This window comes from Garra rufa, chromosome 18, assembly GCF_049309525.1.
Source record: "Garra rufa chromosome 18, GarRuf1.0, whole genome shotgun sequence".
In the NCBI taxonomy this organism is placed as follows: Eukaryota; Metazoa; Chordata; class Actinopteri; order Cypriniformes; family Cyprinidae; genus Garra; species Garra rufa.
The window spans coordinates 20,493,064-20,506,220 of NC_133378.1; the positions used below are offsets into that span (position 1 = coordinate 20,493,064).

The 13,157-nt window shown below is 36.2% G+C and overlaps 1 protein-coding gene across 2 annotated transcripts in view; it reads left to right on the forward strand.

The window, feature by feature from the left end:
* camkvl (CaM kinase-like vesicle-associated, like) overlaps window positions 1-13,157 on the forward strand; it is a 67,958-nt gene that overhangs the window by 39,231 nt on the left and 15,570 nt on the right. The window contains exon 2 of one of the 2 annotated variants that reach the window (XM_073823768.1): window positions 3,345-3,369. The exons of the other annotated variant lie outside the window; for it this stretch is intronic. Within the exon in view, the coding sequence (XP_073679869.1) occupies window positions 3,364-3,369 (6 nt within the window). The 5' untranslated portion in view covers window positions 3,345-3,363. The remainder of the gene's footprint in view (window positions 1-3,344; window positions 3,370-13,157) is intronic. 2 annotated transcript variants of the gene reach the window in all.

Genomic DNA, 13,157 nt, shown 5'->3' on the forward strand with positions numbered 1-13,157 from the left:
GCGTTCCTCCCGCAGACTGAGCTAAGTTTGCTTATTAAAAAGGCGGGTGTAAATTTTTTTCTCCTCTGTTGTTGCTTGCAGACAGTTTAGTGATGAGGGAACTATGAACTATGTGGAGATCGCTGATTATAATTGGGCGGAGGGTTTGCTCATGCAGCGAGCAGGCAAACGGCTTAAAAAAGGAAATGCAACATTTGCATTGGCTTCTCAGAGGCATAAGAGACTACAGCGAACAGCAGGAGTCCCTCATTATATTGTGGCAAAACCACAATGAAATCAATTTGTGTCATCACAGGTAACGATTCCACTTAATATTAAAGACAATAGGAGCTGAGTGAAGACTCAGACAGAAAGACGAATGAAAGCTTTGATGGTTTCTATCTTTCTAATGAAGAAAATCTGTCCTCCCACAGTCTTGTTTTACCTGTGGTCTTTTAACACAATGAGTTCCTCTCCCCTGCCTACATGAGTCTCAAAATACCATTATGGATACTTTAACATTTCTTACGAATCATTGAACCGATTTTTACAGTACATTTGGAGATTTCATTTTAGATTTCTTTCTCTTCCTACTTGAGAGTGATGAACACATCAGTGACACGGTTTTTACTTTAAAGGCACATTATGTGAGATTTTTTTTTTATTAAAATATCCAAAAAACCACTAGATCAGTGTTATATATTTTGCTGACCTGTGTACTTACATTATCCCAAATGTTTTAAAGAATGTAACTAGTGGCCCGTCCCTTGTCATTGTGTCCCCAGCCAAAGATTTCCAAAGACGCTTTAATATGTTATGTGTTTATCAGACAGGTGACGAAGGCACAGAGTAGCATTATAAAAGAACTTTTGTACACCCAATTGTATCTACTATGATAAAACAGCTCTGTTTTACCCCACATATGCATGACCAGAAGGAAAATAAGGGGTCGATTGTGGCATAATAAAAGCGCTTTGTGCTTGTCTCTCATTAGCGATTACTCCAGTGGCTTTGTTTTGCTTTATACTACAGTGACGTTAATAAATCTTTAATACATTAGCTCATCCATGAACATGATTTCTGCCCAAGTCCAGTCAGATTGCATTGGCTATGGGGATGAAGACAACAACTCCCATGATTCTTCACTAAATCACAGTGTCCTCAAACTACGCCTTTGTTTTCTGTTTGTTTTGAATATGCGCCCTCTACTGTGCATCATTTCTTCAGATTTGTAAGGTAAATTATTTATAAACCTACGCAAACACAGAAGAATACATTGGTATCTTTCTCAATATGCTAACTGTTCATCACGATTTCAAAATAACATATAAAACGAGTGTACACATTTTGATGTCCACATTGTTAAGAAATTTCAAAAGCGGACATTTGGCTCAAATGTCATTTAGTCAATATTAAACAAGGATTAGATCTGAAATATGGAAAAAAAACAAAAATGTGTTAAAATGCATGATGTACATTAGTTCTATTATTTATAATACATGTATTTTAACAGCTATGTTCAATAAAACCCTCTGATTACTTGCTTTTGATACTTTATTTAAACTAATAGTTATTGCCTCGTTGCTATAATACATGTATTTAAGTCATTTAAAAGGCTATTATTTGCTTAGGTCTATTTTTATTACTACAAAAAAAGTAATTAAATTATCTCAATCGTCAGAATAATTGTCTTATTACTCAATCACCAAAATAATTGGTAGTGACAGCTATAAAAATGTATTTAAATGGTGTGCCCCTCACTGAAAATATTTTTTTATTTTGCAAATATGGAATTGAGTAAAATCTACTTAACTAAGTTAAGTAAAAGTAGCAAAGGAAATAAGTAAATGTAACGTGTCCAGTTAGAGTTTGATGAGTAATTTCTACTTAATTATTTTAAGATTGCCCTGCAGTCCTCAAGTACATTTCACTCAGCCATGGTTCGTAAACTACTTAAACATTATAGCACTAAGTAAAGCATGTGGTTCACTTACAAACATGTACGTAAGCAAGTAGACGGCTCCTTATTGTTTTTAAGGTTATATGTTGACTCAATGTAGTTACTAACCAAATGAACACAGAGACCTCAATACTTGGCACATGATACACAATGACGGTAACAATCAGTGAATAGCTTTGAGTATGAATAGATCATTTTGAGTAGAAAATAAATTTTAGATGTCACAAAACAGCGAGTTACTTAACCTAACAACAAAAGCAACCATAAAACAGGTTAAATACATCTCGAAAACAGCAAAAAAAAAGTAACCTTATTAATCATTCATTCCCAAGTGCAAAATGGGAACAACAGGTATTTGATATTTACTTAAACAATCTTAAAAAATACCAAGTAAAATATACTTACAAGTTCAAATTTTTTAATACTACAAGCTTAAATTAAGTACTAATATTGATTTTAATCTTTTTTTTTTATTCTTGCCTAAACTAAATTATTTAATATAGAAATTACGTTTGTTTCTGTATTATTTACTTCACCACAAAATCATTTTTATCAGTGCTGTAGAGTTTAAATAGTAAAACATGGTTATAACAATTTCATTTGATTTCCAAGGAACACATGTACAAGTAAAAGGTGTATCTTGAATACAAGTCCTTATGCATGCCAAATTCATTATAAAAAGTTGAAAATATCAAAACCAAATCACATGAAGTATCTTTAAAAATGTAAACTCTGTCATTAGCTGTTTCCATCACCCTGTTTTTATGCACATTTGAATCAGATTGCATCAGAAACGACTGATGGAAATGCCAAATTTCTAACAAAAATCTCCTAATTCGCAAAAACGTTTTTACGCTTGCTTGAGGTGCTTTTTGACTTTTGCGAAAATAGGTTAATGACAATAATGGGAGATTTTCCTTGCACATCAAAAAAGTCATTTAACACTGCACTATTCCAAACAGCAGGCATCCACCTCCAAAAGCAATGACCGCATTTATGTTGTTTCGTCTGCTCGCTCTGAGGTGCAAGTAATTTGTTATATATGAAAATCATTATGTTCAGTGGCTTTTCAAGCTTATTTTAGTAATATATAGTGACAGTTTATCAGGAAATGATGATATGATGACTTTTGTTTTCCTTGACTTGTTGGTTGGAAAGCTTATTCACAAATGTTTTATGCGATATTCTAATTTTGCACACACAAGTTAAGTTTGCAGCTTTGGATGGAAACTGGCTATTTAGTCATTCTAAATTTGTATGACTGTTCTGCTAAGGAAACAATATTTGGACAAATATTTTTGGGGTATGTACAAATAAATGTTGTGTTTTTGTTTTTTACCCCATTTTCTTTTAATTAATGGACAGTTGAACCATTTCTCAAATTATCTTCTTTTTCCCCCCACAGACGTCAGGTTTGGAACAAAATGAGAGTGAGTAAATCCTGACAAAATTTCCATTTTTGACTGAACTCTCCCTGTTTCTGACAGTGTAATCCGCCAGTCGCAGTGACGTGACCTTGCTTTCTGACCTTCAGTCCTCACCTTCCTCTATTGTACTGTTGATTATTATCTCATTCAGATTATCTCCTTCATAGAAAACACTCCTGCTAAACATTTGTGTATAAATGGTGCATTCTCCCAGTTCTTTTCAGCCTATTCCCCTTTCTTTTTGCGTTCCCTGTGTCTTTACCTATGTGCACTTAAGCTCAAGGATGAGGCACTCATTCTAGTCACGTACATCATGTACAACCTACAGAAACTGGCGAAACCTATATGCGTGTCTTCGGCATCAGTCCCGGTCAATTCATAGCATTCCACCTGAAGGGTAACAGATTGATTTAATCCAGGCCTACACTGCCCTTCCTGTATGGAAGCTGTCCTTTTGCATCAGCTCCAAATTTCTGAGCCTCCCTCCTGAGGAGCAGACAGTTTGGATGAGCATCTTGTGTGTGAATGAGAGCCCTTCCCTCCTTCCTCACTGATCTATGGAGCATCCAGCTGCTCCAAGCAGCAACCCAGCTGGACACACTCAGCTTGGGTGGGGTTAACACTGCCCCATTTACATTCACGTCAAAGTCCATTCCAGGAATTTGCTAGTGATGTTGGACATGGTTTTGATTTTGGAGTCGGACCAAGTCATGGATGGATAACATAAAAAATGAATGTGTTTACACTTGGTATTAACATCTGTCTCAGGTTATCTGTTCACAGGTGGTCAGACTGAAAGAGGTCAGCATGTTTCTGCATTCTGATAAAAAGGGAATTAGATATATCAGTACATTTTGACATCAGGCAAACCAGAGAAGTCTTGTATGTTTTAGCAGTAGATTAACATTTTAAAGAATGTTCTAGCCACTCACTCTTTTTCAGGCAATTAAAATGAATGGAGAACTGGAGTTTCAGGCTGTTGAAAGGACAAAAAAAGCTATGTAAAGGTATCATAAAAGTCATCTGTATGACTCATGAACTCCTCTGAAGTCATATCATGATTTTGTGTGAGGAACAAATTGAAATGTACGTCTTCACCAACAAATATCCATCCTAGTTCTTCAAGGCATGCTCATAAGAGAAGCTGCAATGCCCAATTAGTGAACTAATCATTCTTTTGAATCAAATTGTTATGTTGAGGGAATCATTTGATTCAGCTCACAAAATGAAGGTTGGGTGAACTAATTTGCAATTTTGGGTGAGTTATTGACCCCTTGTGATCTATTTTCTTTTTCTTTTTTATCTGTAATTTCTAATCAGAATTTCATAACTATACACTCTAAACAAAAACAGCACTAAATAGCACTAAAAGTGGTTCACTGGCTTGTAATTATAGGGGAACCACTTTAAGTGCTATATGGCACCTATTTTTAAAGTTGCTATACAGTACTTTTGTCAAATGGTGCCATGTAAAACCATAAAAGGAACTCCATTCTCTTGCTTAGATTTTAGATATGTCACTCCATTCTTATATGTTTGCTATGAATGAGAATTTACTACAACTTCGAATCACTTTTATGCTTTTCTGAGGTCAAAAAGTCTTGGGCCCTGGGATATTTCTTTATAGGGGGCATTGGGGGCAAAAAGGATGAGAACCATGTACATTTTAGGAAATACACTGTATTTTAATGTCGTTTTTTAACCTTTCCCCAACTAAACTAAGCGACGAAGAGAGAGTTTGAGAACATTTAAACAACTAAACAGGGCCTGAACGCGTTCTTTGTATGGCAGTGGTGCTATATAACACCTTAAAGAATTCAAATTACCCTAATTTACTCACCCCATGTCATCCAAGATATTCATGAAAGTTCCAGGATATTTCTCCATATAGTGGACTTCATTGGTGTCCAACGAGTTGAAAGTCCAAATTACAGCTTCAAAGGGCTCTACACAATCCCAGCCGAGGAATAAGAGTCTTATCTAATGAAACGATTGGTCATTTTCAAAAAATTATATAATTTACAGACTATTTAACCACATGTTTGTATTGCACTACCTCTGTGATACACATCTGTGTACTCCGGTTCAAAACTTCATCTCATTTTCCCCTCCTACTTCAAAATTATCAAATTCGAACGTGACTAAATAATGTGTGAAGTCAAACTAGTGCAAGACTAGCTTTTGTGGTTATGTGGTTATAAATGATCTCTTCTTTTTTTTTTTTTTTTTTAAAGAAAATGACAGATCGTTTCGCTAGATAAGACCCTTATTCCTTGGTTGGGAGCCCATTGAAGCTGCATTAAAACTGCAACCTTTAACTCGCTGATCCCCACTGAAGTCTATTACATGAAGAAAAATCTTGAAATGTTTTCCTCAAAAACCTTAAATTCTTTTCGACTGAAGAAAGAAAGACATGAACATCTTGGATGACATAGGAGTGAGTAAATTATCAGGCAATTTTAATTCTAGAGTGAACTAATCCTTAAACCACCTCCAAAAAATGCTGAAGAACCATACTGGGCTATACAATAGTGGTGCTATATAGCACCTCAACCACCTCCACACTCCATGCATCATAATGACAAAGCAAAAACAGAATTGTAACAACATCATAAATTTATTAAACATAAAAAACTGAAATAAGTACATTGCATAAGTATTCATACCCTTAACTTAGTACTTAGTTGAAGCACCTTTACAGCCTCAAGTCTTTTGGGGTATGATGCAACAAGAAGATCAACATTTTGAAATTATCTGCCATTCTTCGCCTCACCTCTTCACCTCGCAAGCTCTGTCAGGTTGGATGGGGTCTTGCAGACATTTTTTAGGTTTTTCTCCAGAAACATTTGATTGGGTTCAAGCCCAGGCTCTGGCTGTAACATTCAAGGACATTCACAGAGTTGTCTATAAGCCACTCTTGCTGTGTGCTGGTACTTAAGTCTGAGGTACTGAATGCTCTGGACTGGGTTTTCATTAATGCTACTCTAAATATTTTGGTGCACTGAGCTTTTCTTCTACTCTGACGAGTCCTTCAGTCCCTGCTGCTGAAAAACAGCCCCACAGCATGAAGCTGCTACCAGCACACTTTACTTTTGGGATGGTACTCTGCAGGTGATGAGCAGTGCCTGGTTTCCTTCAAACATGATGCTTGGAATTAAGGTTGATCAGACCACAGAATCTTGTTTCTCACAATCTGAGGGTGCTTTTTTGCAAATTCCAAGTGTGTTTTCATGTGTCTTCACTCAGGAGTAGGGATGGGAATCGAAAACCGGTTCTTGTTGAGAACCGGTTCCCAGTGTTTCAATTCCATCGAATCGTTTGCAAAATTTGCAAACGATTCCCTTAACGATTCCAGTGGGCACGAATGACGTCATCACGCGCATTGCGTAACTTACGCACGTTGCGTAGCTTACGCTCAGTCAATAAGCATTGGCGCCTAAGCGGAACAAACGCTCAAAAGTCTGGTTGTATTTCACCAAAAAAGACGAAAATAGGGCAACTTGCAATACTTGCAGCGTAGATATTTCCTCAAAGGGAGGAAATACCACTAACATGCTAAAACATTTGCGCACACAGCATGCAATAACAATAAAAGAATGTTGCGTTTTCGATCCGCTCCGGACTAACAGTTCTCAACCCAGCAGCGGCAGCAGCAGCAACAACGTTAGCATGTCCTCGGCTAATAAAGCTGCAGGACTCATTCATTCCCATTATATATTTTCTAGGGAGATGACAAAGATTCTCAGCCCTAAGTACAAAGCCCCAAACAGAGACAGTTTAACTATGCTAATCAACAATTTGTTGTCCGTTTTCTTCCATATGAGAATCGATAAGGGAATCGATAAAGAATCGAATCGTTAAGCAGAATCGAAAATGGAATTGGAATCGTAAAAATCTTATCAATTCCCATCCCTACTCAGGAGAACATTGAGTCTTGCCATACCACCATAAAGCCCAGATCGGTGGAGTGTTGCAGTGATGTTTGTCAGTTGCTCAGTTTGGCCAAGAGGCCAGCTCTAGGAACAGTCTTGGTTGTTTCAAACTTCTTCCACTAAGGGGAACAGAGACTACTTGCTTCTGTGAACCTTCAATGCAGCAGAATTCTTTCTCAACTCTTCCCCAGATGTGTGGCTTGATGCAAACTGATATGCATTTTCAGCTATTAGACATTTATTAAGACGTGTGTGCCTTTCCAAATCATACCCATTCAATTGAATTTGCCACAAGTTAACTTTACTCGAAATGTAGTAACATCTACAAGCAATATGAATGCTCCTGAGCTAAATTTCAACTGTCCCCGATAAGGGTATGAATACTTCTGCAATGGAATCATATACGCTTTTTATTTTTATTAAATTAGCAAAGATGTTAAAAGCGTGTTTTTTGCAGTTTAACATAAGGCAGCAACATAACAAAATGTGAAAAAAAGGGGTATGAATACTTTCGCACCGTAGGTCACAGTAATGTTCCGATTTGTCTTAAGTGTAAATGGGGTCCTGTTTACATTTCCCGTACAGCGCTCTGTGATACAATTGTTGATTCCACACAAAAGCATACCCCACCATGGCATGTAATTGTAACAAAGAAGCTGAACCGAAGGCAGAATATTTGCTTTACTAATTCGGATGAGTCTTTTCTCAATATTTTCACTACATCTGAGGCTTGAGCCGAGGCTCTGGCAAATATTGCGCCTGGCGGTGCCAAAATTCTGTTTCAGAACACCAAATGCATAATAAACCCAGCAGGATGATAATGATTATGGTGTTTGTCTGTGAGAGGTGGACATGAACGCGGGACTGCACGCTATAATTTAGCACCAGATTAAGCAAGGGGAAGAAGGGAGGACATCAAACTTCTACGCTCCATGCTGTGACTTTTGAACTTGTTGCTCTGCTGGATTGTGTCTGTGTGTGTGTGTGTGTGTGTGTGGGTGGGTTTGGGTTCAGATGTGTTTGGAGAACAGCACAGCTCCTCTCATCCATCCTGTGGGATTGGATCTGGTGTTTAATGTGTGTGTCTCTAGAGATGAAGATTCATTGCTTTAATAAGAGCAGTACAGACAGGAGAGAGAAGAGCGCAGCATTACAGAGAAGCGTCTTGGGGAAGGCTGATGGTTGAGGGTCTTGTGGTCTTTAATGATGGAGGGAGGCATCTGTTGCAAGCTAGCCTTTGTAGAAGACATCCCTCGAGCCCTTTGTCACTGCCTCGTCTTTGTCTTCGTATCTTTCTTGAACTCTGTCTCCGGTGGACGCATTGTCTTTTGCAAGCTGGGAGAATGTTCGAATGCTAATTTTGGACCCAGAGATGGGTGTGTGCATGTAAGGGGTGGGCGTGTGCAAAAATAGCCATTATGAATATGCATGGACCCCAATTAAAACGACATACATTTTTGCCAGAAGTGATCTGAGAAACCACAAGCTTTCAGATAGTAATGCTTTATCCCATAATGGAACATTAACAAAGTCTTCCTTACAAAATTGACTTTATCCACACCACACATGGAAGGATGTCCGGTTCATTACGTGTTTGCGGTGCACCTGAATCCTGTAACACGGGTCACGCGGTTGTATTGAGTGCAACTAATGAGCGAAAGCTGTCAGATGTGATCCGTCGTTCCAGTGCAAGGTTCCCATCAAAACATGTGCATCACTACCCTAATGTAAGCATGTCACCTCCTGTATTTGCATTTATATCCAGAGGGAATCCACACTCGTTGTGAATATATCTTGTCAGCATGTTCATGCCATACGGAAGGAGTGTTAAAAAATGTCTGTAGGAGGGAAATAACAGCTCTGGCTCAAAATGCCTAACTTCTTTGCATTACAGATGGGTCACAGTCGTCAGCTAGTCATCCCCAAATGACTAGTCTTAGTTATTTATATTTTTTCACTTAAAAATATTTAAAGCTACACTGTGTGACTTTTGGCCCTCTAGTGGTTGACTACATAACACTTGCTCAAGAACATTGTTTTGGCCGTTTGTTTACATAAGTTTTGGCTTTGCTATTCTGTGCGGATGAATCTGGTTTGAAGTGCAGTCAAAACACTGTCAAAGACTGATATGCAATCATGTATAACGGTCACATGTAATGGGGTCAAGCGTTGAAGGGATAGTTCATCCAAAAATGAAAATTCTGTCATTAATTACATGAGACCTTTGTTCATATTCAGAACACAAATTAAGATATTTTTGATGAAATCCGAGAGCTTTCTGACCCTGCATAGACAGCAACTGACAAGTTCAAGGCCCAGAAAGGTAGTAAGGACATCATTAATATAGTCCATGTGACATCAGTAGTTGAACCATAATTTTATAAGCTACAAGAATACTTTTTGTGCGCAAAGAAAACAAAAATAACGACTTACTTCAACAATTTCTTCTTACATCTCTTTACTACCTTTCTGGGCCTTGAATATGTTATTTGGTTTGCTCTCTGTTTTCATAAAAAAAGCTTAATTTGTGTTCTGAAGATGAACAAAAGTCTTACGGGTTTGGAACGACATGAGGGTGAGTAATTAATGACAGAACTTTCATTTTTGGGTAAACTATTCTTTTAATAAAAGATGAATATGCACAAAATATCTTATTAAGGTAAGTTGCTGTCAATGCTGTCATTGTTCTGACGTTGTTAAAATTGAGTTTGTTTAAAATAATGTTGGGAAAGTTTAGCACTAACTGTAGAAAAACTATTGCTATTTATATCAGATAATGGTGGAAACTACAGACCAAATTAGTAACTGGTTTAGAGATTCAGTTGTTGTGGCTTTAAGCTACTTCAACTGCATATAATAGTAGCTTTATTTTCTTTGTTTAAGGATATGACCTAAACACACGAAAATGAATGATAAAATCTGGGAAATCTGACCTAAATATTAATAATTGTTATAGGCTTGGTGTTGTGATTTAGGGTAAGGCAAAACCAGTTTGGAAGATGGTTTGATGGGTACTCGCTCATTATTTAAATTAGTGTACACTACCAGTCAAAAGTTTTTGAACAGTAAGATTTCTTTAAAGAAATTTCTTCTGCTCACCAAGCCTGCATTTATTTGATCCAAAGTACAGCAAAAGCAGTCAAATTTTAAAATATTCTTACTATTTTAAATAACTGTTTTCTATTTGTATGTATTTTAAAATGTAATTTATTTATTATTGTAAAAATTGATTTTAAAGCTGAATTTTTAGCATTATTGCTCCAGTCACATGATTTTTCGGAAATTATTGTAAAATTCTGATTATTATGTTGAAAACAGCTTAGTAGAATTTTCTTTTTGCTGAATAAAATGTTCAGAAGAACAGCATTTATCAGAAATAGAAATCTTTTGTAACATTATTGTCTTTATCATCACTTTTGATCAGTTTGAAGAATCCTTGCTAAATTAAAGTATTAATTTATAAAATGTTCCTTTCCAAAATAGAAAAAAATAAATAATTATACTGACTTATAATTATTTTGACGCATTTGAATGGTGTAGTGTATAATGTTACAAAAGCTTTTTATTTCAGATAAATGCTGATCTCTGGATCTTTCTATTCATCTAAGAATCCTGAAAAAATGTACTCAACTGTTTTAAATATTGATAATAAACGAAAAGAAAAAAAAATCTAAAATTTACAGTAAAAAAAAAAACGGCAGCTGTGGTTGCCAGAATTTTACCATAAAAATATGGTAGCAACGTTTTATGGTTTTAACTTACAACATACAACCCTAATGTACAAAATTGATAAGAAAAAATCTAAGAAGGAACAGTTTTTTAAAAATGTAACAGGGAATTCTGGGAATGTCAGTTTACGGTTATTCACTGTAAATTTAACATTCTTTTTCCACATTACAATGCAATGTCTAATACAGTTTTTCACTGTATATAGTAGGGTAACTTACCGTTAACCGTTTAACAGGTTTTTACTGTAGCATTTTTACAGTTTTTCACCGTTAAATTCACAGTCATTTTTTACAGTGTAATAATAGTAAAAAAAATGTTTATTGGACAGCAAATCAGCATATTACAATGATTTCTCAAGGATCGTGTGACACTGAAGACTGAAGTAATGATGCTGAAAATTCAGCTTTGAAATCACATGAATAAATTACATTTTTAAATAATTTCAAATAGAAATAGAATTAAATATTTAAAAAAAATTTTTTTACTGTTTTTGCTGTACTTTTGATCAAATAAATGAAGAGACTTCTTTAAAAAACATTAAAAATCTTGCTGTTCAAAAACTTTCGACTGATAGTGTATCTTTTAAATAAAAATTAGGAAAAAATAATTTAAATGTATTTATTATTATAGAAGTATTTATTATAAAATTGTAATTTATTTTTGTAGATAAATATTGATTCATTTAAATTAGTATTTTGCCAGTGCTTTACGCAGTAAAACCCTCTTGCAAAAGTGGCTACTGCATTTGAATATTGTGCTAACAGGGAGAAAGAGATGGAAATAGAGTGGGATTTGGTCTGGGCCAAACTCAAACCCCACAAGCTCTTCAGCCCTTTTGTATTTCAGAAGCATCGCACTACCCTCTGTGCCACAGCTCTGACATGAGTGTTGCATTTTTAAGATAGCATTTCAAGTTAAAAATAGTTTCACTTTTTGAAACACATCTGGAGAGCCATGTGTTCTGTTTCATTCCGTTGTGCCCCATCTAGTTAAAATTGAACACAAGAAGACATCTCATATAAAGGACCCTTAGGAAATGTATCCGACTGGAGTCAAGTGAAGCCAAAACCAGACGAATTTTGAAAATACTTTTCATTTGCGTTCTTATGTTCTATTCATGGGCGAGCATGTTTTTGTTATTGTTGCGACCTGCCCATGTAATATTAATCAAAATTTACAACACCACAACATTGTTCTCATCTTGACAACATCTTAATTTAGACACAAGCCCTGTGACTAGCAGGGCACTCTTGTAACATTTTTTTTGGGTGTCATATTTTATTGAAATGCGGAGATGTTCTAACAGGCCTGTCACATACAAATCATCGTGGCACAATTTCATTTTAATTGACTGTTATCGGGTTGTTTGTGTGGTACCAGAAGGCAGGTAACAGAAATAGCTATGCAAATATAACAAACATGATATCTCAGAAGTACGAGTAAGAACGCCATGTTGACTTTGCTGTAGGATGAACAGCTGTCGAGCACAAGCCTGGAAGTGCCTCGATGGGTTTCATTTCTTCACTTCCTTTTCTAAGCAGACAAAACAGACAGTTCATATATATCAGATATTCAGCGTGAATTCAGCATAGTCCTACACAATGTTCCGGTTATGTAATATTTCGCTTGTTCCCGACCTCTCCTACTGTATCCCGACCCCTCCCTTGCGTGGATCCATGTGAGGGATTAGGGATTAGGGCCAGGAGCCGGAGCTGGATTACACAGCTAACAGACCAGTGCCCTCTCTTCTGAGAAAGATGCTTTCACTCTCATCACGCTCTTCCTCACTGAGACCATCAGTCTTGAAAATCTTTTTCTCTGCACAGACAAACATGTCCTCTCAACCATCTGTTGAATTATTTTCACTTGAGCATTATATTTCTGATCTTGTCATTGTGTGATACATCAGCTAATTCTTTAAAATCTCGCACAAAAAGAGAGATTTCTGTTTCTTCCAGCAATAAAAGCAGCATTTGGGTCTTTTTTTATATGACACCTTTTCACAAATGAGATTACAAAGATGCAAATGTGTTCTTTGGATTAATAACTATTACCTATTACTATAAACTGTTATCTATGTATGTATTATCTTTTTTTTTGCTTCTATATACACCTTGTTTAAATACACCT